The sequence below is a fragment of the Lepidochelys kempii genome, chromosome 7 (genome assembly GCF_965140285.1).
Source record: "Lepidochelys kempii isolate rLepKem1 chromosome 7, rLepKem1.hap1, whole genome shotgun sequence".
NCBI classification, from domain to species: domain Eukaryota; kingdom Metazoa; phylum Chordata; order Testudines; family Cheloniidae; genus Lepidochelys; species Lepidochelys kempii.
Window position 1 is genome coordinate 54,870,881 of NC_136386.1, and position 25,986 is coordinate 54,896,866.

General features: G+C 47.1%; 1 protein-coding gene across 1 annotated transcript; it reads right to left on the reverse strand.

Moving 5' to 3' along the window:
• Positions 1 to 86: 86 nt before the first annotated feature.
• LOC140915298 (broad substrate specificity ATP-binding cassette transporter ABCG2) lies at positions 87 to 23,894 on the reverse strand. The gene is made up of 15 exons (XM_073354880.2): positions 23,617 to 23,894; positions 23,254 to 23,313; positions 18,431 to 18,545; positions 16,620 to 16,772; positions 15,058 to 15,215; positions 13,500 to 13,651; positions 11,824 to 11,949; positions 10,463 to 10,719; positions 9,289 to 9,371; positions 8,730 to 8,819; positions 6,470 to 6,594; positions 5,810 to 5,964; positions 4,344 to 4,433; positions 2,814 to 2,932; positions 87 to 1,927 (listed from the first exon to the last, which is right to left on the reverse strand). The coding sequence occupies exons 1-15, from the start codon at positions 23,886 to 23,888 to the stop codon at positions 1,780 to 1,782; spliced, it is 2,103 nt and encodes a 700-aa protein (XP_073210981.1). The 5' UTR covers positions 23,889 to 23,894; the 3' UTR covers positions 87 to 1,779.
• Positions 23,895 to 25,986: the final 2,092 nt, after the last annotated feature.

Below are 25,986 nucleotides of genomic sequence, written 5' to 3' on the forward strand. Positions count from 1 at the left end.
GTGGCACCTTAGAGACTAACCAATTTATAACCATTACTAAGCAGGCTCTGCTGCCCTTTTCCTACCTGGTTATTGAGACTTTCTTAATATGTCTGTACAGCACCTAGCACAATTACTGATCTCAGGGCCAGGCAGTAATATAAATAGCTATGGATATGTTAATTAATGGCCGTGTAATACCAAAAAGTGCCTTTTTCCAGCAAACAACACATTTAAAAATGTTTTAATAATTACTTTAAAAACAAGAAGACTAATCACAAACAATTCTAAGTATCAGACAACATTATTTAGTTATTTAAACTGACCTAGTCAACACCAACATTTGTACGAACAATTCAAAGCTGCTGAGGAAGTGAAAAGCCAGGAATTGTGATTTCAGATCTAGCAGGGGCCCTTCCTTATCTGATAGTGAAAAACAGAAGCACACATGTTTTGTGGTGATAGCATGGCTGGGCTCAACTGTGATCTTGATAAGTGCTCTCTGCCTGCCACATATGACTTGCACATGCTTATCTTCAGGACAGTAAGGGTTGTCTTTGCTGCAGCGCTAGCTCGAGCTGTAACTCCAGTGTTGCCTTTAACCTGAGTCAGGCCCACACACAAAAGTCTGTAGATCAAGTGAAGTGGTGCTTTATACTCAAGCTAGCTTGGCCCGGGGGGTGGGTTGAAGCTCCACTGCTGCGGGCATCGGAGCTAGTAATGCAGCTTTTCTGTGCTGCCAACCTAATCATGCTGTGCTGCTCAAGTGTTTGGCCGCACGTCTGCTCCAGTGGAGCTAGGCTCACTTAAGAGGAGTTAACGGTGCGTGAAGATACACTCAGACTGCGGTTCCCTCTATAAAATAAACATTCACCAACATATCACACAGAGGTATCAGATTTTGTACTCTTTCCCTGTACTGAGAATAAGAAATAACTGCAGAATCTTTAGTGCTGCTATGGTGACCTTCGCTGTACATGACTTACTGGTTGCAGCCATTCACTGTATGTATAGAATTAGGCATAATATTTGTTTATTGTTGAAAAATTTCAATTCTGCAATGTTAAATTCCACAGCACACTCTGCGCCCCTGTGAGGTTGAGACCCACTGCTTGAGAAAGACCACACTAGTTGACCATGAGCCTGTTTGGGTTTGGCAGGTCCTACATAGCTGATCTTTCTTCTTTACCTTGTGGTAGGAGAGCTGATTTTGGTATGGGGAAAGCTTCTGACGTTATGATGCTACTAGAGATAAAATCTGCACCATGCCCAGTTTGCAAAGCAAGGCAATTTAAAATGTTTTCTAGTCTTAAACCTTGAAGCGCCTCACAGAACAGGCCTCTTTTGTGATCCAATAGGCACTAGTACAAACCCGATACCAGTGCAGAAAAACAGTCATTATATACCCATGATAGGCAGAATAAAGGTGATTGCCAAAATGAAATCTGGTTCACATTAATTTATATGTTTAAATATGTTTTCCTGAGATACTGCAGACAGTGGCCACAGAATAATGAAGTTATATAAATTAGAGTACACCTTTACAGAAGTGTGTAAGAGAACATGATTTTCTAACAATTCCTTACAAATAAAATAGCCAGCAATTCAACAATAGACAAGGTAAAAAATGTTACTCATATGATCACATAATAGATGTGCAAAATGTGGCCACTTGTCAAGTGCAAGAAACATCGGGCTTGAGCCGATGCCCACTGAATCTTTCATTGGTCTTCAGTGGGCCTGACAAACTTTGCAGTTTCAAGTCCTGAGGTAAATCACAGAGTAATGTAATGGGTGAGGCTAGGTGAACTTCTTCATGAATCGAAGTTTCCCATAGGCTATCAGGAGGAAGATGGTAGCCATGCAGCCCAGAGCCACTATGTTTTCCCACATGGCCCAGTTGGTAGATGCAATCCCTTGGCTTAACAGATATGTTTCACCATAACACCTGCAGGGGGACATGGGACAGACGTTAATAGTGATACTTAGCATGTTCTGCCAGAGATCTCCAAGTGCTTTGCGAAGGTGGCTACTGTTATTTCTGTTCTGCAGAGACATTTTCTCCCCAAACAGAGACACTGAGACTTATCCAAAATCACACAGTGGGTCAGTAGCAGAGCTGGGATACAACCCCAGGTCTTCTGACTCCCACTTTTCCTATCCTCTAGACCACTTTGGCTCCTTTATTGGCTTCAGAGTACCAGCAATACCTAATATGTCAGCACAGTGACCCTTTAACCGTCACATCTCACTGTATCCAGGGTTAAAACAGTTTAAGCTGGTACCTTATCTTTTTATACTCTGACTCATTTGGGTTGAAGTGTCCTACCATGAGGTCATACAGCCTGTGCTTCTGCATCATGCCGGGGATGATTTCATTCTTCCTAAACCATCTCAGATGGGAACTTTTTAACCTCTCATGACAACTCCACAGCCTCTCTTTTGTTGTTGATATACCCCATTATGGGAAAACGTGAGGATTTTTTAAAAAAATATTCTTTATAAAGATAACCCATGTCAGGCTACCAAAACTAAATTTCAGATAGGCAAAGTTCGTTTGGATGTGTTGTTGTTCGTCCTTCCCAGGCTGGGGTTCCAGGCCCGCAGCCTACAGTTCCCCCCTGAACTACAGTATATTTGCTAAAATTGCTCAGACACAAGCCCCCCAAAATCTGCTGAGGTGGGTGCCCTGCGATGCTTCCTTGAGAAAGCGGCTGATGAGCATCTACTTTCACGAGCAGTATAGTGACCCCAAGCTAATGGCTGTAAAAACTCCACCCTCAGAAAATTCATTCCCACTGAGGCCCAAGAACTGTTGTAAGCCAGAGACTTACGTTTTTCCAAATTGTGTAGCATTTGGGGAGCAATCAGCTGCATCCCCAGAGGACGCAGTAATATTCTGGGGCTTCTCACCACAGAAGTAAAGGTCTCTAAATTCATTGACTTGCAGGGCCTGTGGAGGAAAGCAGACATCATGATGTAGTAAAATACTGCAACATCATCCTACTGTGCTGATTTCAGAGTAACAGCCGTGTTAGTCTGTATTTGCAAAAAGAAAAGGAGTACTTGTGGCACCTTAGAGACTAACCAATTTATTTGAGCATAAGCTTTCATGAGCTACAGCTCACTTCATCGGATGCTGTGCTGAGTAAACATTCAGCTTTGGGTGAAATCATTTCCTAGGTGCTGCACCCTGATGAAGTGAGAAGTGCTGTGTGTCCCAATGACCTTGAGAGTTAGGCCAGTGGGAGATTTCGACTCCTGGTAGAGCCATCTAAGTTGGACAGGGACCAGTAGAAGAGCAATGTCTGATCCTTCTGGCTGGGGGTTGATCAACAGGTCAAAAAACCTATCCTCAGGGAGGAAAAAATGTTAAGTTACTGAAACAAAGCAAGGGAGCCATTCTAGCAACCAGCACGATAGACTGGGATGACAGAGCGTTATTATTGCCCTAAGCGACGCCTGATGATGCAGGAAGGATATTCAGTTTTGGGTGAAAAGCTATTGGGTGTTTCTCTTCCCTGTGGCTAATTACGCCTGGCAAACATGCAGAGTTTGCTTCTCAGGTCGGCTCGCTAGTTCAAATCCAATTTAAATAGGTAATGTTCAGCTGGAACGGCCAAGATTTTGAAGGGTGGCTAGTGATTCTGGGTACCTGATGTGAGATACCACAAAGTGCTGGGCACCCGCCCTCTGAAAGTCAGGCTCCCTTCAGGTGTCTCACGTTAAGTACCCAAACTGAGGGGCCAAAGATCACTCATTGCCTTTGAAAACCTTAGCTGTTGCTTTCTGAGAAGGTGTCTGAGGTTCTACGTGAACAGGGCTGGGTGTCCCAGCTTGGTCCTGGTGGAAGAAAAGATGGTGTGGTGACTAGGGCACTAGCATGGGATGGTACCACTGCCCTGCCTCCCATGGAAAATTCATTAAAGATGGTGAGGTGCTCAGACACTGTGGTAATGGGCGCCATACAAACAACATAGATAGATGTCCACATCACATATAGTGCCACCACACAGTGGTCACTGCGCTGGCAATCTCTGCTATCAAGCCATGGACTACTGAACTGCCCTCTCACCTATAGAGATGGTCTCTCCAGGCTAGGGGCTAAGCCCATGGGTGGGTGGCAGGATAGGGTGATTTGCCTTGCTGCTGCCCAGGTGGTACCTATTTTGTGGCTCAGTAGAGGAGTTCATTCCCTAGAGCTTCCAACCCAACACCTTTCATGAGAATATATTAACTCATAAAATTATTTTAAAAAGAGTCCTAAGCAATTACTTCAAAATAATTTTATTCACCTTAAAAAACTCTCTAGAAGGTAACACCCTGAGCACCTTATTCATTTCAGAATAACATTTTCTACTCACTGTGAGGCCGTATCTGGGGATGCTGAAGTATTTGAGCCAGTTCAGCCATCCCATGACAGAAGGAAGGTTCACCAACAGGCCAGAAAAGAGCTGAAATGACAGAAGGAAAGAGGCTGTCATGCGTTCACGCACTGACACAGATCCATACACTTTTAGGCCTTGGCAACACAAGAGTTGCGTCACTTTCACTATACCAGTACAGTTAAAGAAACACTGCTCCCCCTAGGGTGGATGCACGTGTACTGGTAAAAGTGTGCCTTATACTGGTTATTCCCCTTCCCACCTGGGAAAACGGCACCTGTATGCCAATCAAACTGCACCCACTCTTCAGGCTGTACCTGTAGAACTACAGGAGTTAAAAACCCATCACCCCACCTTAAACTCACCCAAGCCTTGAAGAAATGTATTCAAGGAAGAAACAAGTTAATGGCGAAAGCCAAAAGCAAACCAGAGCCAAAGCATAAATGGGGGGGTGAACATCCCCATTCCTCAGACTACGTGCAGCATTCAGCACAACAAAATACATCCCTTTACAGCTTATTTCAAGGTCTTTTCCCCATGACCTGGCACGATATTGTTTGTCCAGGCTGCCTGCAGTGCAGGGAAAAGGGGTTTGTTTTTAAACTTCCTTGACTGAGGTTGTTAAAGAAATCATGAAAACATTTACTTCTATTTGAGACACAGAATTTTGGTGGAAGCAGGCTTGCCTTTGCAGGCTTTGGAGGAGCTGCACCCACTAATGCCACTGGTGAATATGGCCCCTGGCAAGCAGTAAAAGGAGCCCGGTTCTCTCAGCCCAATCCTCGTTACGGACATGCTCACGTCACAGAGCCATGAGCCTCGGCAGCTTTCTTTGCCAGAAGGAAGGCTATTGACTGTGTGCACTGGTAGGGCTATTTGATGGGCCAGAACTGGAATAGCAGGTGAAATTGTGGGTCAGCAGAATTGCACTGGTATGGTGTGCTTGGGACTAGACAAGCAGGGAGCATTGCAGGTCAGGGTTAAGGTGCATTGTAGACCAGGACTGGAATAACTAAAGGTGCAGCAGCAGGTTAGGATGCGGTACACTGGATGCAGGACAGGATGGGAATAGCAGAGGGTGCAGTAGGAGAGTGGTTCACAGGCAGAGCTATGTTGGGCCTGACAACGTGGGCAAGGGGTACTGCAGGTCAGTGCTGAGGCCCATGGGCATTTGGCAGCATTAGGTGGAAGTCTAGGACTGGAATAGCTGTGTGGGAGCTGCAAGGCAGAAGTAACATGCATTGGTAGAGTTGTATGTGTGATCTCGGACTGCAGTGACAGGGGGTGCTGGAGGTCAGGACTGAGGTGCACTGTGAACAGGCAAGGGCCAAGACTGTCAGAGCTTCCCCACCCCTAGCAATCCCTCACTTCCATTAGTGCTCAATCCATCCACATCTGCCTTCCATGCAACCCCCTCTCCCCCCAGCCACGCACACAATACTCACAAGCATGAAGACAAAGCAAAGAGTGATAAGCAGATTGGCAATGGCCACTACATTCATCCCAGCACTGATAGCCAGAGACATGGCCGTGGCTGTGTAGGACACTAGCACCAGTGTCAGTATGAAGAAAAAGAACCGTCCTGCTACTGCCTGATAGCCTGTCAAAACAGCAAGAGACAGACAGGTCCGGTGAATGCCTGGGTTACAAAACCTGGGCAGCTGCTCTTGGATCCCTGTCCATGGTAGCAAGACACTTGCTTAGGCGAGGAGCAACAGGGTTTAGAGTTGGCTGCAATGAAGCAGAAGCCAGATGGCCAAGAATTCAGGAGATGAAAACTGAAAAGTAAGTTTACTGGGAGTCGGTAGCCAGCTTCACCCTGCATTCCTGCTGCCGGCTGGCCCTTTTCTAGCATGATTTCCAGCTAGATTTCACCCCATGAATTGTTTCTGTACACCAGACTGCATTTAACAGCCTCCAAACACTCGCACAGTTCAGTCTGTGCAGGGACCCTGGAGGCACTACCTCCCCCCTTTTAAAAAACATTTGTGTGGCTTAGCTGTAGAAATTAAGCATGGACGACTCAGATTCAAGACATCGAAGGTGTTTCTGCAAGAACAAGGGAGGGGAGGAAGGGCGGTTAAGTGAACGTATCAATTCTTTACCAATCATCCAGTAACTTATGCATGAAAAGAGAATGACTGGAACAGTTCTCATGGGCAAAAGGTCCCCAATCAACAAGGCAAAGAAGTATGCGGACACTCGGTAGTACCCACTGGTATACTGATGGCTGTGAAGACAGGAACACAGATTATTGTACATGTTTAGAGGTTATCAATATGGATGAGAACTACAATGAGCAATGTCTATCTGTTAATTATTAAAAAGACATCTGTAATGTCAGGATAACTGGGTTCTATTCTTAGCTCTGCCACTGACTCACTATCCAACCTTGGGTAAGTTGCTTACCTGCTCTGTGCCTCAGTTGCCCAATCCATAAAGTTTGGGGGGGGGACGACGATACTGATCTGCCCCTACAGGGCTGTCATAAGAGCTTCCTTATGCTCTGTAAAGGGTTTTGAGATCCCTGAGTGGAAGGCACTATAGCAGTCTAAAGCCTTACTATGCTGAAAAGGCCCCCCACCCCCAAAGGGAATGGTCCTGAACATTGCACAGGTGGAAGGCCAAAGGCTGGTTCTCACTGGAAGAGGATTGATTTGAAAGTTTCCCTGGCTAACTCTGAAAATCTGTTTCCAAGCGGAAGTGGAAGGCTCAAAAATTGGGACTCACTTCTAGGCCACTGACTCAAATCCAGCCCAGGTCGTAACCACAAGTCATTTGCTGTTTGCTGGGCCAGGTGAAATGAGCTGGTCTCAGGTCAGTTACCAGGGCCAAGGTGCCCCGGTCACCACTAGCACTAACAGGAGCCTGCGCTGGCAGTCTTTGTAGACAGGCCAAGCAATGATTAAGCTGTGGAGGCTGAACTCTGACAGGCCCTCATCCCTAGAGTGCTTTCTAGGGCACAGCGCTGGCAGAAATCAACCTGAGGGAAGCTGGCAGTGCTGCTGCTGAGGCTGTAGTGGGGAAGAGGCAGATGCATCCAGTCTCCAGGGGCTATCATGCCAGCACCCTATGGAGGCACTGCATACACTTTTAAGAGGTAGTTATGTGACAGCTGTCATCTTGTCAACACAGCAGGGATTGATCAAGTGAGCTTCAGAGCTAAAAGTAGGAGTTACTACAGCTTGACCCAAGGCGCTGTAGCTGAGGGCTGTAACAACTCATATCCTGTGTGAATAGGCACAGAAGGGGACCTGTAACATACACTTTCCAGTGTGTTACAGTTGCATTTCAGAGAGAGATTCCTTTAGGGGCAGCTTTAAACCACATTTGCATTACTGCTGTGATGCAAAGGGGACTTCACAGGGGCCAAGGATCTGATGCCCACTGATGTGGAAGCTATTCTTTGAGGTCTATTTCCTATCTATGTATGTGGGATCACCAGGCTCACAGTTCTGGCGTCCTTACAGGGCTGGGCCTCAATGCTAAGCCATTATGGGCAGGGGTGATGGATTCTGCCTAAAAGTGTGGGGGGGGGGCACAAGGCCCAGCTCCCTCTTTCCCCCGGGGCCCTGTCCCCTGTCCAAGCTGGAAGCCAGAGCCTGCCTGGGGAGCCTGCGCTCCTCCGCCTGCCCAGAGTGGAGGGGCCCGAGAGCAGCTTCTGGCCCATGTCCGGGGCAGGTGGAGGGTCCGTGGATTCCCATAGCTGCCTGTGCGGCTCTTACTCCGATCCAGCTCCAGCTTCCAGCCTGGCCTGGGGGCAGAGCCTCAGGGGCTGAAGAGCTGCAGCCTGGCCATTGTAAGAGTCGCGTGGGCAGCTGTGGGGGACTGTGGACCATCCACCTGCCCTGGGGCCCAGAGGGTGGGGACGCAGGCCAGGGGCTGCTCTTGCCCCCCTCCCCCTCAGCAGGTGGAGGGTCTGCGACTCCCCAGGACTGCTCTTACCTGGGCCGTGCTCCAGCTCCTGGCCTGCCTAGGAGGCAGGGCCTCAGGGGGAAGAGCAGTGGCAGTGGGCCAGGCCTGGTCAAAAAGTATGAGGGCCTTGGGCCCTCCATTCTGGTGCCCCTGATTATGGGTTGTCTTATCTCTACCTCTTGAGCACTCCTGTGCAGCTTCTTCAAATTCTGTCCCCCCTCCACTTAGCTTGGGCTCTATGTTCCCTCTGTACCATCCCAGGTTCCTAAAACAGAGCAGGGTCCCTATTTCAGTGGCACGATCTTTGATAGCAACAGAGGTTGCAGAGAAGAAGCAATGCCTCAAAGTCAGGTCCTGGCAGGTGAAACTCGTTTCAGGTAGTCTGTCAAAATTCCCACCCTCCGTCCTAAATTCTGATAAAGAAATTGTTGTGGGAGGGCTGCTACTTACACAAACAATTTCTTGTCCTTTATAAACAGCTCGATCGCTGATACACTGGAAAAGCACTGGTTTGTGGTTATAAAAAACAAGGATCCAACCCTGGAATACAAATCAAAATAGTTGAAGACCAAGGCACAGGCCAAATTCTCCAATACCATAAACCTTATCCAGGATCATAGCGCTAGAGACTCCAGAAGCCTATTATATCATCAGGGCATTCCCCTGCCAATACAGTACAGTTCCCTGACACAGGAGGTATCAGAGAGACAAGGTGGGTATGTAATATATGTTATTGGACCAACATTGCATATAGGAGATATCAGATACGTAACTGATACCACCTGTGGCTGTGCCTGTCTCTTCTTGTTTCCTTCATATTCCATGTGGGAATACTCCTGGGGCTGATGGCACAGCTGCTGCTTCAGGAACTACAGTAATGCCTGACCTCGGCACCAAAAGCTAGGATGTCAAACCCTGTTCACCCCTCCTGGATCTGAATGTAGCCCAGGGACCCGATGCCTCCCTGCTGCTGAAATGTAGCAGAGATTGACCCTACTTCAAGCCTTACCGATTCTGAATGCCACTTTGGTCTAGTTTTACTCTGAAAAAGATGGCCCCCACAATCAGGGCTAGGATGATGGTCACTGCAATCTGGAGGTGCAAAGAAAAAGGCATTGTGCAAAGGGAAGAATAGGGAGGAGTCATCGGATAAAACACAAGTCATTAGAGCCACGTACAGGGCCCAAAATTCACATTTGTCTCTGACGTTTTCGGCCAGTGTTTGGGTACAAAGATACTGCGCCAAATTCCCATCAGTTATCCCCAGGACAAGCGTAAAAGCCTTGGCCGCACCCCTCCCCAAAGAAACAGAATCACGTGCTCCAAAGTAACATTAACCCTAAACAGGGCAGAGAATTAACAGCACACTCAAAATTCAAGGCAGTGACTACATCCCCAGTGGGATGGAGAACTGACCATTTCCCTGCTACTGTCACTGTACTTGTACAGAACTAAGGCTCGGATCTTTAATGGTGCCTAAGTTGGTTGAGTGCCCATTGTCTAAGAAGGGTGCCTAGTTCCCTTAGGTTCCTGGAAAATTCCAGCCCTATTTTGACAGGTGCTTTATAAATATCGATTGACATAATGGGATTTGGAGTCCTCTGCTTTAAGATCACTGATTGGACTCCAGTCCTGGTCAGCAGGGAGCAAAAGTCATTCAGTGGCCCATGTGAAATTCTGTTTCTTGATGGACATGTGGGCTAGAGATGGCTACGAGGTCACAGGAGTGTTCTGAGAAGAACTCAGCCCACTGTCTCCCTGTGCTGAATCCTGCTTGCTGCTCATTTGTTTAGGGTTAAATAGTGCTTTTAATTACAGTCCCTGTCATTCAGGGCTGTGTAATCTGTATGGAGCAAAGACATTGTGCTTAGGAGACACCGCAAGGAGTCCCAGTTCCTCCCCTGTTTCTGCCTTGCTCCAGAGGCACTGTCATTGACTGCTGGCGTTTACCTGCCATTCAGCTCAGCCAGCCAGCCAGGGGGTCTGCTGCGATGTCTACTAAAGACCTGGAGTTTCACATAGGTCACCAGCCAGCCATTAGACAGTCACGATTTCTTGCCCCTGCTGACCAGGGCTGGATTCAAACAAGTGATCTAGCGGGGACGGCGATACCACAGCAAGGAGCCTGATAGGACCACTGCAGAGTGAGACTGGAGTGGTCCTGCTCAGCAGCAGTGTCTCACCTGTGCCACAGACGCCTGGGGGTTTCTGATGAGGTTTTTGATGGCACGCTTGGACACCCAGTAGAGCTGGGTGAAGAAGCCATTTGCATATGTGACCTCATTCATGCGCCTTGACTTCCCCTGCTCATTCTGCTGGCTGAGTTCCACTTTCTTCAGCTCTTCTCTTGTGTCCCGATACTGACTGGAGTTCAGATACTGCTGGTGCAGAGTTTCCACTACGCTCCTGTCCGCATTCTGCTCTTCATCACCGATTACCCCTAGAGTAAAGCGCCCAAGACAGGACTCAGCATGACTGGTCCAGTCTCCCATCTTAAACCCAGTACCGCTGGCTCAGTGGGATCTCACTAATGCAACCCCTGATCATGAGGAGCCTGTGAAATCTTTAGCTGACCAGGATTTGGAGTCAATGTTGGAGCTTCCCATTGGGTTTGCTCCAGGTTCCTTATTCATGGAGCCCACTAAAGAGACTGCTGGCCGGCATTGCAGACCAGGGCCCAGGTCTTCAAAGGGATTTAGGTGCCTAACTCTCAATGTAATGAATCAGTAGGTGTTAGGAGCCTAAATCCCTTTGAGAATCTGGGCCCAAGTGACAGCACTCTAGCTACCCAACTGCTTTAAAGGTGGCCGGCACCTTCTTCACTGGGTGGAGGAGTGCGAGTGTGCACCCTCTACAGAGAGATTCTGTGCAACAGGGCTTTCGCTGTCTGGCCATACAACAGACCTGTTGTATTACACAGTGCTGCACACTGCATATGCATACACGGCTACAGAAAAAGACAGTGTTTGATCATAAATCAATGCTGGCTGGTTTGTGTATGTTGCTTCCTTGAAGGACAAGCACTGTTTTCTAGTGGTCAGAGCATAGGATTAGGAATCAGGATGTCTGGGTCCTGCTCCCAGCTATCTGGCTGTCTCAGAGTTTTACACTGCTGCCCATCACCATACTATCTGAGCACCTGCCACATAAAACCAACAGCAATTACCAACATCTCTAATGAATTTCAGGGAGTCTGTGGCACTGCTCCCTTTTCAGGGTCAGAATTCTGCTTGGGCTTGAGTTTTAGTTTGCCTCTGCTACCAGTTATCTGGGTGACCACGGGCAAGTCACTTCCCACAACTCCATGCCTCAATTTTTGCCCACTGTAAAAGAGGGTTGACAGCACAAAAGCACCTTTTCAAAGCATTTTGAGAGCCTGAAGGCTCCTGCTGAAAGGTGCTATACGTGAGGGCAAAGTACGAGTAGGAAAATACAACAAAATGCCCATTCACTAGGAGAAAACAACAAAACAAAAATCTACCCTCACTGCCTGCAACTTCCCCTGCAATCTGGCCAAGGCCTGCTGTCTCATTCACTGGCTCACCTCCTCCAGTCCCTCCATTGTCCAGGCTACTCTGATCACCTCTGCTTGCGGCCACGGCGGTGGAGTCACCGTTTATCACGTCGAGGAAGAAGTCAGCCGGGTTGTTGAAGGGCTCGCATTGAAACCCTGTAGTGATAACAAGCAGAACACATTCATGTTTTAGACAGAACACTGCTTGGTAATGACCAGTTATAAGAACACTCCACCCTCCACCAGCCTCTTTCACACAAGCCTCTTGGGGTGCTTTGGAAACACTGACTAACCACAGCACCGCTGCTGGGAGGGAGGATTACCCCTTGTTTTACAGGTGGGGAAACTGAGGCATATCCATAGGTTAAGTCCACAATTTTGACAAGTCTGCATTGGTTTTGGGTGTTTAACTAGAGACACCTTGGGACTAACTATACCTGCAGCTCCCTCTGCCTTGAACTGAGATGTGGGTGCTCGGCCTTTCTGAAAATCAAGCTCAAGGTATCTCCAGTGCTCTGCAGGGCTAGACTGTCATGGTACCTACTTGGCCTGTGGAGCAATAAGGCCCCTCCATGTCGCCTCTGCTCTGCTGGGGACTCTGGCCACAGGTCAGGAGAGCAGGGCTGCTCAGCCAGCGGTGCCTGTGGCAAGTGAGTGGGTGGGTGAGAAGGGAACTGAGGGGCTGAGGAGACACAATAACACTGGTCTTCTGTCCCCCGCCACTCACTGGCCAGAGAGGAGTAAGCTGTGCACCCACACAATGAAGTGTGCTCCTGAGCACGGAGGGAGGAAGAGTGACAGGGTAGAACGTAAGGTTACAGCACAGTGACAGAGAGAGGAATAGAACCCAGGAGTCCACAAAACACTCTCCATTATCCACAGAAGCAGGGTTCCCACTGTGTAGTCATTACCCTGCTAACACAGGTGTAGGTGTAACACCGACAGACCCTGGTCGTCGGTGTGTGGGTATCGAACCTGGGACCTCTGGAGCTAAATGCATGAGCCTCTACTGCATGAGCTAAAAGCCACATGGCCCTTAGCAAAGGTTGTAGAGCAGACTCATTAATCTCTCTCTCTCCAAGTGATCTTGGTGCCAATAGATGGGACAGAACACCACACCCAGGAGGTGTGTGGGTTACATAGGCACCAACCACAGTGCTTTTCACCCTTTGTAAGAAATACCCTCTTGAACATGATCTTCCCTGCCAGTCTCCCCACCTTCTCAGCAGCCTTCAGACCTGCGGACCCTGCACCCAGATCCCCAGTGGTCCAAAGACCTCAGCGTGAGACCCATTGAGATAACCCTGCCTGGGATGCACATAACCACCTAACTGTAGTGACCTTGTCATTTGTTTACTGAGCTTCTAAGTGTCTGGGAGCCTGCTGTCGGCCATCATTTTGCGAGGCAGATTGGATACAATGAGCCCACAAGGGGATATACCCTGAGCTCTCATGGAGACCTTACTTTTGTTTTTTTGCTTTTATTAATCTACATAAAACTCATTCAGACTGGAAACATGGGGCTGCTTTTTGTGTCTAGAAAATGCAGCAATGGGCTAAATGTAGCTGGAGCTGATCCATTGCTATTAAGGATCAGACACTAAGCAATTAAAATAATTTGTTACCTTATCTCTTGCCATGTTTTGAGACGTAAGCACTTAAATATAATAGGGATTAGCATTATTGCATTTGCACTGCAGACTTACCGATAGAACTAAAATAGTTCAGGGCTTGCTTTGCTGGACCATGATACAGCACCTTTCCCAAAGCCAACAACGTCAGGCTGTCAAAGAGCTTGAAAATGGAATAGCGGGGCTGGTGGATAGAGAAAATGATGGTCCGACCTCTTCTCGAAAGTCTAGGATAGGAGCAAAGAGTACAAATCTCAACTGTGCCCATTGTTTGCCAGAAGCTGGGAATGAGCAACAGGGGATGGATCACTTGATGACTACCTGCTCTGTTCATTGCCTCTGAAGCAATCTGGCATTGGCCACTGTTGGACGACAGGATACTAGGCTAGATGGACCTTTGGTCTGACCCAGTGTGGCTGTTCTTATATACATATTTCAGAAGAGAGGGCAAGAGGATCTGGTCATTCACGGTCATTTCTCTTAGCTACTGTTTTAGCCTAGTCTACCCAGACCACTATTACCTAGTTTTCCTTTGAACTAAGTTTGCTGAAAGCCCTTTCACTGGGTGAACATAGTGTTGAAGAAAGTGCCAAACTGACAGCCCTGAAGGCTTTTGCCCTCAGAACAGATACAGCATGGGCAGCAGCTGGGAAAGCTTCCCCTACAATGCCCAGCCAATAAGCTGCAAGCCTGAGAGGGAGGGAGCCATCTCTGGTGGAATGAGAGATTCAGCAGCCTTTCTGGAATGGTTGTTATGGACAATTTGGCCCTATCTACACCCAGCAGTCAGTCCATCTACAGCCTCAGTTACGAGAGACCAGAGGAAACCTGTTATCAGCCATGGCCCATTTTCCTAACGTAGGGAGGAAGTCTGGGCAAAACATTTTGTACAAAACTTTTTTGGTCCAAAACTGCAGATTTGGCAGCATCAAAACATTTTATGTCCATTTCATTAGATTGTTTTGGTCCAAAGACCTAATATATATATATATATATATATACACATAATTTTTAAACCGGAATTCTTTGACAGTTGTGAAACAAAATATTTCGATTTTTTGGTTTGAAGTGATTTCTTTTGTTTCAAAATTTCCTTTCGTTTTATTAAAACACAAACTGGTGAAAACTAAAATTAAACTTTTCGATTTTGTCAAGATAAAGTGGCTCATTCAACCCAAGAGGATTTGGGATTTTTTGAGTCTTCCATTTGCTGAAAATTTTTGAAAAGTTTAATTTTTGGTTCAACCCAAAACAAATTTTGCTATTGTTACTTCTTGGAATTGCCAGCAAAACTGAAAAATCCACCATTGGACAGCTCTAGTCGCTCTGAGTGACAGCCAAAAAGTGACTAGACCATGAGGACTGAGCTCTCAAATCCTCCCTGCTCCAGAGGTGACCTCTTTGGGACAGAGCTGCGTTGGTTGCAGTGGGAAGCTGGCAACGGGACTGTCCATACTGTGGCCGTTCACTGGGCTTCAGCTCAGAGCCCTGAAGAAGTCAATGGGCTTTGGATCAGGCCCTGAGAAAGAGACTGCCAGGCCAGCCTCTTTCACCAGCACTAAGACTAGGAAGCCAAGGGTTTAGATGAGCACAGAAGCATTGGTGTTAGATAATAAACCCCTGCAGCTCCTACCTTTTTAGGAGGATGAGCACCGCGTTGGCTGTGCTAGCATCCAGGCCAGTGGTGGGTTCATCCAGGAACAGGACTGGGGGCTCCGTGATGAGCTCCATGCCGATGTTGGTTCTCTTCCGCTCCCCGCCTGACACCCCTCGGATTAGTTCTGTTCCTACCTACAGCAAAGAGTTTTGTGTTTGGTACCTGGCTTTGCTGTGGAGCACCAGGGTTGCCATGGCAAGCAGCAGAGGTGAAAGTAAGCCAGTATGGTCCGGTACGGTATACCGGCAAGAGCTGGTACACCGCCAACTGTACTGGCTTCCCCAGGCTGGTGATTTAAAGGGCTGGGGCTCCCGGCAGTGGCTGGAGCCCTGGGCCCTTTAAATCGCCACCCAAGCCCTGCTGCCAGAGCCCTGGGGTAGCGGCGGCAGCCGGGAGTCCCTGGGGCTCCGTCAGCGATTTAAAGGGCCCGGGACTCAGTTGCGGTAGCAGCAGCTGGGAGCCCCAGTTCCTTTAAATCACCGCTGGAGCCCCAGGCTGTTGCTGCTACACCAGTGCTCCGGCAGCAGGGCTCAGGTGGCAATTTAAAGGGCCTGGGGATTTAAAGGCCCTGCCTCCGGTTGAGGCCCCGCCCCCCTGCTCAGGACTCTGGCATATCGGTAAGTCCTTTAAGTTACTCTCACCTCTGGCAAGCAGTCCCATTAACTCCCAGGGGACTAGCCATGTCTGCAAGCGCTAGGCCAAGCCGTGCTTGCTGGATCCTGTCCTCAGGGGACACCATAGCGGCAGTGTGGAGATCATATACAAGAGCAAATATTTCAAACACAAGTTGTGCTGCTGGCTAAAGGCAGCCTGATTTTCAGAGATTCTGAGCACCGGCAGCTCCCAGGGAACCAGAGATGGGGCAAGGATGGATTCACCCCATTGTGGGATGGGCCCCATAGCCTTTTCCACTGTGCGGTTGAGTGCTCAGCTACCACAGTGATGGGCATGGCATAAGGGCCTGAGTAGACCAGAGGGGACAATGACGACACCTCAGCTGAGATTGCCACCTGGGGCCCTTCTGACCCCTCATGAATTTTAGCATCATGACCCCGACTTTCTCACATCGTACCGCAAAGCCAGGAAGTGGCTGGCAAAGGAGAGAGCCCTGTGATCTGGGGGGCTGTAGGCAAAGTTCTTCCCCTGTTCCTACATAGCACATGCACACTGGACATGGTCCAAGCTGCCCCACTTCCTGGAGCTCAACAAAACCTAAAACTGCCTTCATGGCTCAGCTGTTCCTACTGTCTTCTCTGCAGGATCCCTCCTACCCTAGTTTTCTCAGCCTTAGAGAGAGACACAAACTCTTTTATATCTCTGGCTTGGAGCTAATGGGATGCAGCTGAACCAACATCAGAGTGAGCCAGCAAAAGTAACTCTACATCTCTGTGCTGGTTGTAGCCCCTGAGTGCAGGGCAGCTCAGCAGAATAGCCCTGCATTCCTACCATGGTACAGTGCCCATCCCCACTATAGGGGTGAGAAGTTAGGATTCTGAAGCAGGTTCTCCCCCTGACCCCTCCTCCCGGCAGGTACTCGCCTTAGCATCAGCTACTTTGCTGAGCCCCAGTTCAGTGATTATCTGGATGACCCGCTCTTCCTTTTCTTTAAAGCTGATGGAGCTGGGGAGGCGCAGGGCCGCAGAGAAGAGTAGATTCTCCCTCACAGTCAACGTGCCCATAACCACGTCATCCTGAAAACAATGCAAATTCACTGCTGAAAAGCCAAGGACATTTCAGCTCAGTCCCAGGCACCTTGTTATTTGCCTTTCTGTAGCAGCGAGCGACCCCAGCAGGGATCAGGGCCCATTGTGCCAGGAGCTGTACATACACACAGTGAGGGTCAGCCATTGCCCCAGACAGCTTGCAATCTGAATAAACAAGGCACACAAAGGGCTACAGAGATGGGGAAGGGACTCACACAGCAGGTCAGTAAACAGAACCCAGGTCTCTTGTCCCCTAGCCCGATGCGCTATCCACTAGGCAACACTGCTTCCCACAAAGGCTGCTGTAGTGCTGGAAATGCAGGCTATGCAGCTTTGCACTGGGAGGTCATTTGTCATGTAAGTTACTGTGGGCCTGACTCCCAGAGGTGCTGAGGACTGAGAACTCCAGCTGAAGTTGCAAGTACTTAGTCTCGATAGGTTGAAAAGCAGCCCCTCGGAGGAGCCAAGGCCCCCAATATGAGACTGAGCCAGCGAAACACTTTTAACACCTATTGGCTCCAGCTGCAAGTCATACTCAACCCCACAAAGCACCAAAACTGTGGGTGGAATCCTGGCCCCAATGACATAAATGGGGGTTTGCCACTGACTTCAGCATCACCAGTGCTTCCATCCGACATTCTTCTGTAGCACCTGGTCAGGAAGCACCACCCCCACTGCTCTCAAAACGCAACTGTTCAACACAGTCCTGGGCACTTCGATCAGATTAAACCTGTCAAATTTGCACATATCTGTGCAGCTTCATAGCATTGAAATTACTATTTAAGGCTTGCAAGCCAGACCTTCAGCTGATGGAAATCAGCAGAGTTCCATAGACAATGCTTAGGTACATCAGCCAAAGTGCTGACTCTGTGGATAATTAATATGGTTCCAAGGCAGGAGAGGAGCAGATATCTTTAACCCGCTGACGCCCTTCATCCACCTACAAAGCAGAAAAAAGGGGGGGGCACAGCCCAATAATTTTCCCCATATGCAGGTCACTTTGCATTTTGCTTTGGTTGCTTTATAGATAGCCGGTGGGTTGGAAACTGGAATTCTTATGGGAAAAATCAAAATCCTTCACACTTTCTAAGAGCTACGGGGGAATGTTTGGATCCTGGGACTTGACATCAGCTGGAGGATTGAAAGCCAACATCAATTCAACCTCTGTTTTCAGCTGCTGCTTTAGTTGCCAAGTTCAGGTATATTCTCTTTGCCTCTCCCAGCTACCTGAATTCTAGGTTATCATTGCTACTCTGGAATGAGCTGAGTCCACCATTTTAATCTCGTTCCACGATTCAACTGGCACTTCCTGCCTGTAACGTGGTAGGAGTGAGGCTGACCAGAGTCTGAAGAAAATCCTTAGAGCTCTTGTTGCTTCCCAGCTTTAGCAAGGACTAGATATAGTAAAACATCTGATGACAACCACCCACCTGCATCTGAAGGGCCCTGCTTGAGATGTCTCTGCCTGTGGGCCATCACCTTGGTTAAAGAACCATGTGACCATGTAGGAGTCTGGATGCCACTTTTCCATTCTCATGCAACCCCCTTTACAAAGACTTCACACCTTGACCACTCTTGATGACCAATATCTCTGCTCCTCAGCTTCTCCCAGCCAGGAGGCAGAGAGAACAGAAACAGACACTGACCTGCACGACATATCCTGAGATACACTTGAAATTCGGAGGTTGCGGGAAGCCATCTACGAATACTTGCCCAGACAGGCCAGCAGGGTCCTTTCTAGCAGCCAGCACATCTAGGAGACTAAAGACAAGCAACAGTCCTTAGGTTCCTCCATAACTACTCTTATTTTCATTGGGAAAATCATTTCGCAATTAGGGATAATTACTAAGGCTTTAGAGTAACAGCCGTGTTAGTCTGTATTCGCAAAAAGAAAAGGAGTACTTGTGGCACCTTAGAGACTAACCAATTTATTTGAGCATGAGCTTTCGTGAGCTACAGCTCACTTCATCGGATGCATACCATGGAAACTACAGCAGACTTTATATATACACAGAGAATATGAAACAATACCTCCTCCCACCCCACTGTCCTGCTGGTAATAGCTTATCTAAAGTGATCATCAGGTGGGCCATTTCCAGCACAAATCCAGGTTTTCTCACCCTCCACCCCCCCCACAAATTCACTCTCCTGCTGGTGATAGCCCATCCAAAGTGACAACTTTTTACACAATGTGCATGATAATCAAGTTGGGCTATTTCCTGCACAAATCCAGGTTTTCTCACATCCCCCCCACCCCCATACACACACAAACTCACTCTCCTGCTGGTAATAGCTCATCCAAACTGACCACTCTCCAAGTTTAAATCCAAGTTAAACCAGAACATCTGGGGGGGGGTAGGAAAAAAACAAGAGGAAATAGGCTACCTTGCATAATGACTTAGCCACTCCCAGTTTCTATTTAAGCCTAAATTAATAGTATCCAATTTGCAAATGAATTCCAATTCAGCAGTTTCTCGCTGGAGTCTGGATTTGAAGTTTTTTTGTTTTAAGATAGCGACCTTCATGTCTGTGATTGCGTGACCAGAGAGATTGAAGTGTTCTCCGACTGGTTTATGAATGTTATAATTCTTGACATCTGATTTGTGTCCATTTATTCTTTTACGTAGAGACTGTCCAGTTTGACCAATGTACATGGCAGAGGGGCATTGCTGGCACATGATGGCATATATCACATTGGTGGATGTGCAGGTGAACGAGCCTCTGATAGTGTGGCTGATGTTATTAGGCCCTGTGATGGTGTCCCCTGAATAGATATGTGGGCACAATTGGCAACGGGCTTTGTTGCAAGGATAAGTTCCTGGGTTAGTGGTTCTGTTGTGTGGTATGTGGTTGTTGGTGAGTATTTGCTTCAGGTTGCGGGGCTGTCTGTAGGCAAGGACTGGCCTGTCTCCCAAGATTTGTGAGAGTGTTGGGTCATCCTTTAGGATAGGTTGTAGATCCTTAATAATGCGTTGGAGGGGTTTTAGTTGGGGGCTGAAGGTGACGGCTAGTCACCTGGATTTGTGCTGGAAATGGCCCACCTGATGATTTGCTGAGTATTTGCTGATGATTTGATGAGTATTTGCTTCAGGTTGCGGGGCTGTCTGTAGGCAAGGACTAGCCTGTCTCCCAAGATTTGTGAGAGTGTTGGGTCATCCTTTAGGATAGGTTGTAGATCCTTAATAATGCGTTGGAGGGGTTTTAGTTGGGGGCTGAAGGTGATGGCTAGTCACCTGGATTTGTGCTGGAAATGGCCCACCTGATGGTCACTTTAGATAAGCTATTACCAGCAGGACAGTGGGGTGGGAGGAGGTATTGTTTCATATTCTCTGTGTATATATAAAGTCTGCTGTAGTTTCCACGGTCTGCATCCGATGAAGTGAGCTGTAGCTCACGAAAGCTCATGCTCAAATAAATTGGTTAGTCTCTAAGGTGCCACAAATACTCCGTTTCTTTTTACTAAGGCTTTGCATTTCTGTTGGGCCTGCACTGTAATTTGCTCAGAGCATGCTGTGAACTGACTGATCTCAGCTACAAGCAGTGCAAGAGGCATTAGGTTCAGGCCTCAACTGCACTGGGATTTTAGCCATTGGAACAAACTCTTACTGTAGGTGCAAATCATGTTGCACTCGTGTAAATAGTGCCTACAGCTAGGAGATTGTCCTGGAGCAGCCACAACACTGGTAGAGCTGGGTGGTAGTTTGCAGCCAAAATGTTTTTCTGGTGAAAAACGCAAAGATTTGATGACAGCAAAATTTTTCAGGAATTCCTGTTGATTTCACTGCATTGTGTGTAAAAAAACCCCAAACCACAAAAATATTCTGAAAGTCTAACCATTTCATTTCAACATTTTCAGAGTGAAACGGTTCCATTTTTTAAATTGCAAATAACTTGTCCTTTTGAACTTTTCCTGTTTTATTTTTTTAAAAATTGAAAGCAATAAAAAAATGCTCAAAACTGAAAAAAAATTTTAGATGTGGGTCAAACATGATATTCTGTTGGAAACCAATATTTTTTGACTTTCTGATTCACCAAAAACGTCAAACATCATTTTCTGTTCAGCCAAAACCAATATTTTTTGGAATGACAAGTCAACTGAGAATTCTGTTATTCACCCTACTCTAAGCAGTGGCTTTAATCCCAGTGGAGACAAGGAATGAGTCTTTCTGCTAACAGCCAAACTCAAGCTAATTTTTTATAACTCAGAAATGTGCTGTATAAGTTTCCTATCCATTGTAAATGAGGAGCAACTATATATATGTGTGTATATATATATATATATATATATACACACACACACATACAAAAAGAGGTGAATAAAACACTATTACCAAAGTGAACTCTTAGGTTTGGTCTACACTTAGAATTTATATTGGTATAGGTATGTCGGTGAATAGCAACAAAACCGCCAGTATAGATGCAGATGTATACAGAAAAGTACTTCTTTCAATGTAGCTAACAATGTTCCTACATCGGAGGAAAACTCATTCTGTTGGTGTTTGCTGTATCTACGCTGACAGGCCTATGCCGACGTAGGCTCTGTAATGCAGACATAGCCTTATGCAGATAGGATTTTGTCCTATCCTGGGTGAATACAAATGGATGCTTTTTTGAAAAAAATTTAGATATCAAATATTATTTAAATCAGATTTTTTTGGTTTTATTTAAATTGTAATAAGTATTTTTAAATATACATCTGTTTCAATGAAATCTGAATTTAATGCAAAATATGTTAAGGCCTAAACATCTTATAATCTCATAAAGCATTTAAATATGACATAAATATTCTGTTTTGTGTGTTTAATTAAATTCTAGTTGCAGCTTGACACAAATCATGAGCAAAACATTAATTATCTATTAAATAAGCAAGATATCATTCACCTTTTTCTAACATACTAAAATGTACAATTAATAAGAATCTGAAAACATTCTGCTCTATAATTGCTTAAATAAATGTATATAGTTGTAGTGTACCCTTGTAGGCTGCAAAAAGATGCACCAAATCTAGCGTAAAAGCTCTCTTTAGTGGTAAATCAACATATTTTAATAGCTATTTCAACAAATGAGAAGGCACCTTTCTTTAGAAAATAACTGAAGTACAAATGGAAAGGTTGATGAAAATTGCTGATTTAAAACGAGGCTTGCCACGTGGTGATTTAAATCATTATTTCAATCATGGATTTAACTGGCTTTGATTTAAATCACTCTACCCTGCTGGGAGGAGTTCAACGAAGGCTGTAAGAGACCATCTCACCCCCCACTCTGATCTTCCTGGGTGATGACCCTGCTCTAGGCCTTGCATTGCAATGATCTTCCATGAGCTACTTTGCCCATCACTGTCACTCGTACATTGACCACCGTGGTGGTGAGAGCATGGCAATGCAAGACTCTTTTCCTCCCACACAAGAGCAAGTCAACAGATCCAACTTTGAAATGGAAGTAGCCTACTTTGTACTTCCCTAGCGTCTTTCACCCAGGGATCTCCAATCACTTTACAAACATTGCTGCAGCCCCTCTGCACCCCTGTGAGACAGGAAAGTATTATCATCCCCCATGCTACAGATGGGGAGAACAAGGGAAATCATTTGCTCAAGGTTATGGAGCAAATCAGTTACAGAACCATGAACAAAACCCTGGGGTCAGACTCTGCTCCCTCCCAGAGCTGGGAATAGAATCCCAGAGTCCTGCCTCTTCTCTAAGAACTAGACCAGTGTTTCCCAAACTAGGGACGCTGCTTGTTCAGGGAAAGCCCCTGGAGGGCCGGGCCGGTTTGTTTACCTGCCGTGTCTGCAGGTTCGGCCGATCGCAGCCCCCATTGGCCGGGCACAGCGAACCGTGGCCGGTGGGAGTGGTGATCGGCCGAACCTGCAGACGCTGCAGGTAAACAAACCGGCCAGCCCGCCAGGGGCTTTCCCTGCACAAGCGGTGTCCCAAGTTTGGGAAACACTGGACTAGACCATGGGTTCTCAACCTGGGGGTTGTAACCTGATAGAAAACAGGGAGTCACAATCACCCTGGTAAACAGGAGACTACATGGGAGGGGGGTCCAGAGTGGCTGCAGTATGGAAATGGTTGAGAACCCCTGCGTGAAACTACACTCTCAGTTGAAGCCCATGCAATGTGTATACACCGGCCATGAATAAATTTGGGCTGGAAATTAGCAGAAGATTTCTAACTATCGGAGGGGCAAGATTCTGGAACAGCCTTTGAACTGGAGTAGTGGGGCAAACAACCTATCTAGTTTTAAAACAGAGCTTGATAAATTCATGGCTGGGATGATATGACGTGGCTGCCTGTGACAGCAGGGGACTTGATCCAGCAGGTTCCTTCCAGACCTATGTTCCTAAATCACGAAGGTGCCTTTCCAGGACCATAGATTTTTCCATCTATTCTCCTCCAGCACCCAATGAGTTGAGTTTCCACCTAGGACTGTTCATTCTCCATTGGAGGAAACCAAAGAAATACTCACGAGGATTTGCCGCTCCCTGTTGGTCCCAGGATAGCATTCAAACCCGACTTCATAATGCCACTGGAAGAGAAGGGAAACAGTTATTTGCAAATGGGGATCTGCCTCCGGGGAGCCCCTGGCAGAACCGGGGCCTGACTTTGGATCCAAACACATTCCTTGGGGTGGGAAGTTTTAGAAAAATTATGAATAAAAAAGTGAAACATCCTCCCTCACGCCAATTTGAAAGCAGTAACCATGTTCCCTTCCTTGTCCCTAGTCCTCAGTGGCATAAAGGAGGCTTCTGCAGGAGATGATGCCTCTCCCCTCTAACAAATTTCACTCCTCTCCTTTCTCCAAAAGAGATTTTGGGATGCATGAACTTACCACACATTGTGGAGAATCTTCTTCTCCACCGTTGTCCGTTTGCAGAGGGGCCCATGGGACTGTTTGATGGTGTACTGGATGTCATGGAAGCTCACGACAGAGCCCCTAGGGCACTGAAGGGATTCTCGTGTTGGGATAGAACGCAGGAAATTGCCTGCTCCTTCTTCCTCCCCGATGGATAGGATGCTGTGATTGGCTGTGCCTGACCTCATGTCTTTGTTACAGAGGCTGAACTCCACTGGAGGAAGGTCAGGGTGCTCCACAGCTCCCATCTGTTGGAATTGACTGGGTGGGAAACATTAGAAAAAGGGCAGAAAATAAAAGTTTTTTGTAAGAAGAAAAACAATTTTGAATCTTAAAAAAAAAAAACCAACCAAAAAACCACCCCAGCTCTGAAGCTCAGATCCAGGCTTCACTATCATCCAGAACAACACACATGGCAAGTGTGAAGAACCGGACCTGTACATGTTTGGGAAGCTTAGATTAGCAAGAGGAGTGACTGAGTGAGGTGGAAAGTCACAGCCACAGGTAGGGATTTGGGGTGAGTGTGACGGCTGCCATCCTGGCCTACAACAGGGGACTGAACCAGCTAAAAACACGCACTGTTACAGCTAGAAAGCACTGTTGCTGGGCCTGTGACAATTCAGACCCTCGCGGATTGGCATGGAGGTGACATGTAGCAAAGCACACACTCACCAGTAGATTACAAATTAAGCCACCTTATACTTGTGAAACTTCGAATAGGGCAGATCAGTCACTCAGGGCTTGTCTACACACACAAGAGGTACCAATATAACTATACTGGTACAGTTAAAGTAACACAACCCCCCCCCCATGCATATGCCAGTACATCACTAAATAGGTACTTTATAGCAATACAGCTCTTCCCATCAAGGAAGGGGAATAAGCTATATAATAAATAAACCCTTCAGATCAGCTTTATCAGCCAAGGGAGGAGCAGGGAGATTTTTTCAAGTGGTAGATAGGTGTCTTGGACAATTTCCTCTGAGAGTAATATCCCATGATGCAGTGGGGGCTCTATTGAGGATTGGGGTAAATGTTACATGCTCTTGCAGGAAGCTGATCACAAGGGACTGACCAGCTAGCCAATTTAGCCACCAAGTGTCCCGCACTAGCCCCTGGGCTGAGGCTTGGTGTAGGGCAGTTGATGGGTGAGCTGCGAGGGAGCTTGTCTTTCCAAGAATGCGTAGAAATCCCTCAACGCTCTGCCCGTATTTCTCATCCCCATGGCTCACCTACTCACCCCGCAGTCCCTGTAAGCCGAAGGGAAGAGGTGACTGAGGGAAGCAGAAACTGGCTTCAAAGGCAACCTGCAAAGGAATTAAGAGGTGGTTGGACTTGTGCCCTGCTTGTGTTTCTTTGTGATGGATAAAGAAGGCCTGAAAGGCTGGGGTGAGGGTTTTGTTTAAGTAATGTCAAAATTCTGCTTTGTTTTGTTTTTTTCTCTTAGAAAGTCACTAATGTGAGTCTGGTCTCCTCCATTGAACTGATCCGGTGGAAGGGGAAGAGCTGCTTGCCACATTCGAAATACAGAGCTTGTCTGTCCCGAAGACCATGTAAGAACTGGAGAACCAGCGTGACGTCACCAGAGTCCTGAGTTCACAGCCATTCAGGTGGTTGAGCTCTTTGTAAGTTTCTCTTTTCCTCTGAGTTTCCTGGAGCGTTAATGATTGTTTGATAACAAAGGTAACTTATATTATCAACAAGTCCTCTCGAGCTAGCTTCGCCTTAACATACACAGGCTAAAACATGACAGGGACAAAGCTACAGCACTGCAGCTACACTGCTATAGCACTTCAGTGGAGACACTTACGACAGCGGCTGCAGGGATTCGTCTGTCTCTGCACTAAACCACCTCCCCTAGGGGTGGTGGCGGGGCTGACGGAAGATCTAATGCTGTCTACTTGGGGTTTAAGGGCGGCTTAGTTACATCTCGCAGGGAAGTGGATTTTTCACACCCTCAAGCAAAGTAGCTGGGTTGATCTAATTTTCTAGTGTAGACCAGCACGGTTGCACCAAAGACATGATTTTAAACCGATTTAGTTAAATAGGTGCAGCTCCGTGTGTGGACACGTCAACTGATTTAAACCAGGCTTAGATCAGTTACAAGAGCAAGCTAACCAGTTTTAAACCAATATAAGGTGTCCACACAGGGGTTTGCCTTGGTTTAACTCAATTTGTAAATTCAACCAGGACATGTACATCTGTGTGTACACAACCCAAAGTCTTTATTCCAGGGTACATTTTTCAGGTTTGGCATTCTGACATGGGCTAGTAAATGGCGAAGGGCTGAGAATAGGAGAGGGGAGACATCTGAGATAAGCCAGAGGCAGTGGGGAGGGGTTCCCT

Excerpts from the sequence above, each read along its gene's own strand:
- LOC140915298 (XM_073354880.2), bottom strand. The coding sequence starts at position 23,888 with ATGGGAGCTGTGGAGCACCCTGACCTTCCTCCAGTGGAGTTCAGCCTC. Across the intron at positions 5,965-6,469 it reads CATAAGTTACTGGATGATTG|GCTATCAGGCAGTAGCAGGA; the intron begins GTAAAGAATTGA and ends CTGTTTTGACAG. Across the intron at positions 2,933-4,343 it reads TCCCCAGATACGGCCTCACA|GCCCTGCAAGTCAATGAATT; the intron begins GTGAGTAGAAAA and ends TTTCCTCCACAG.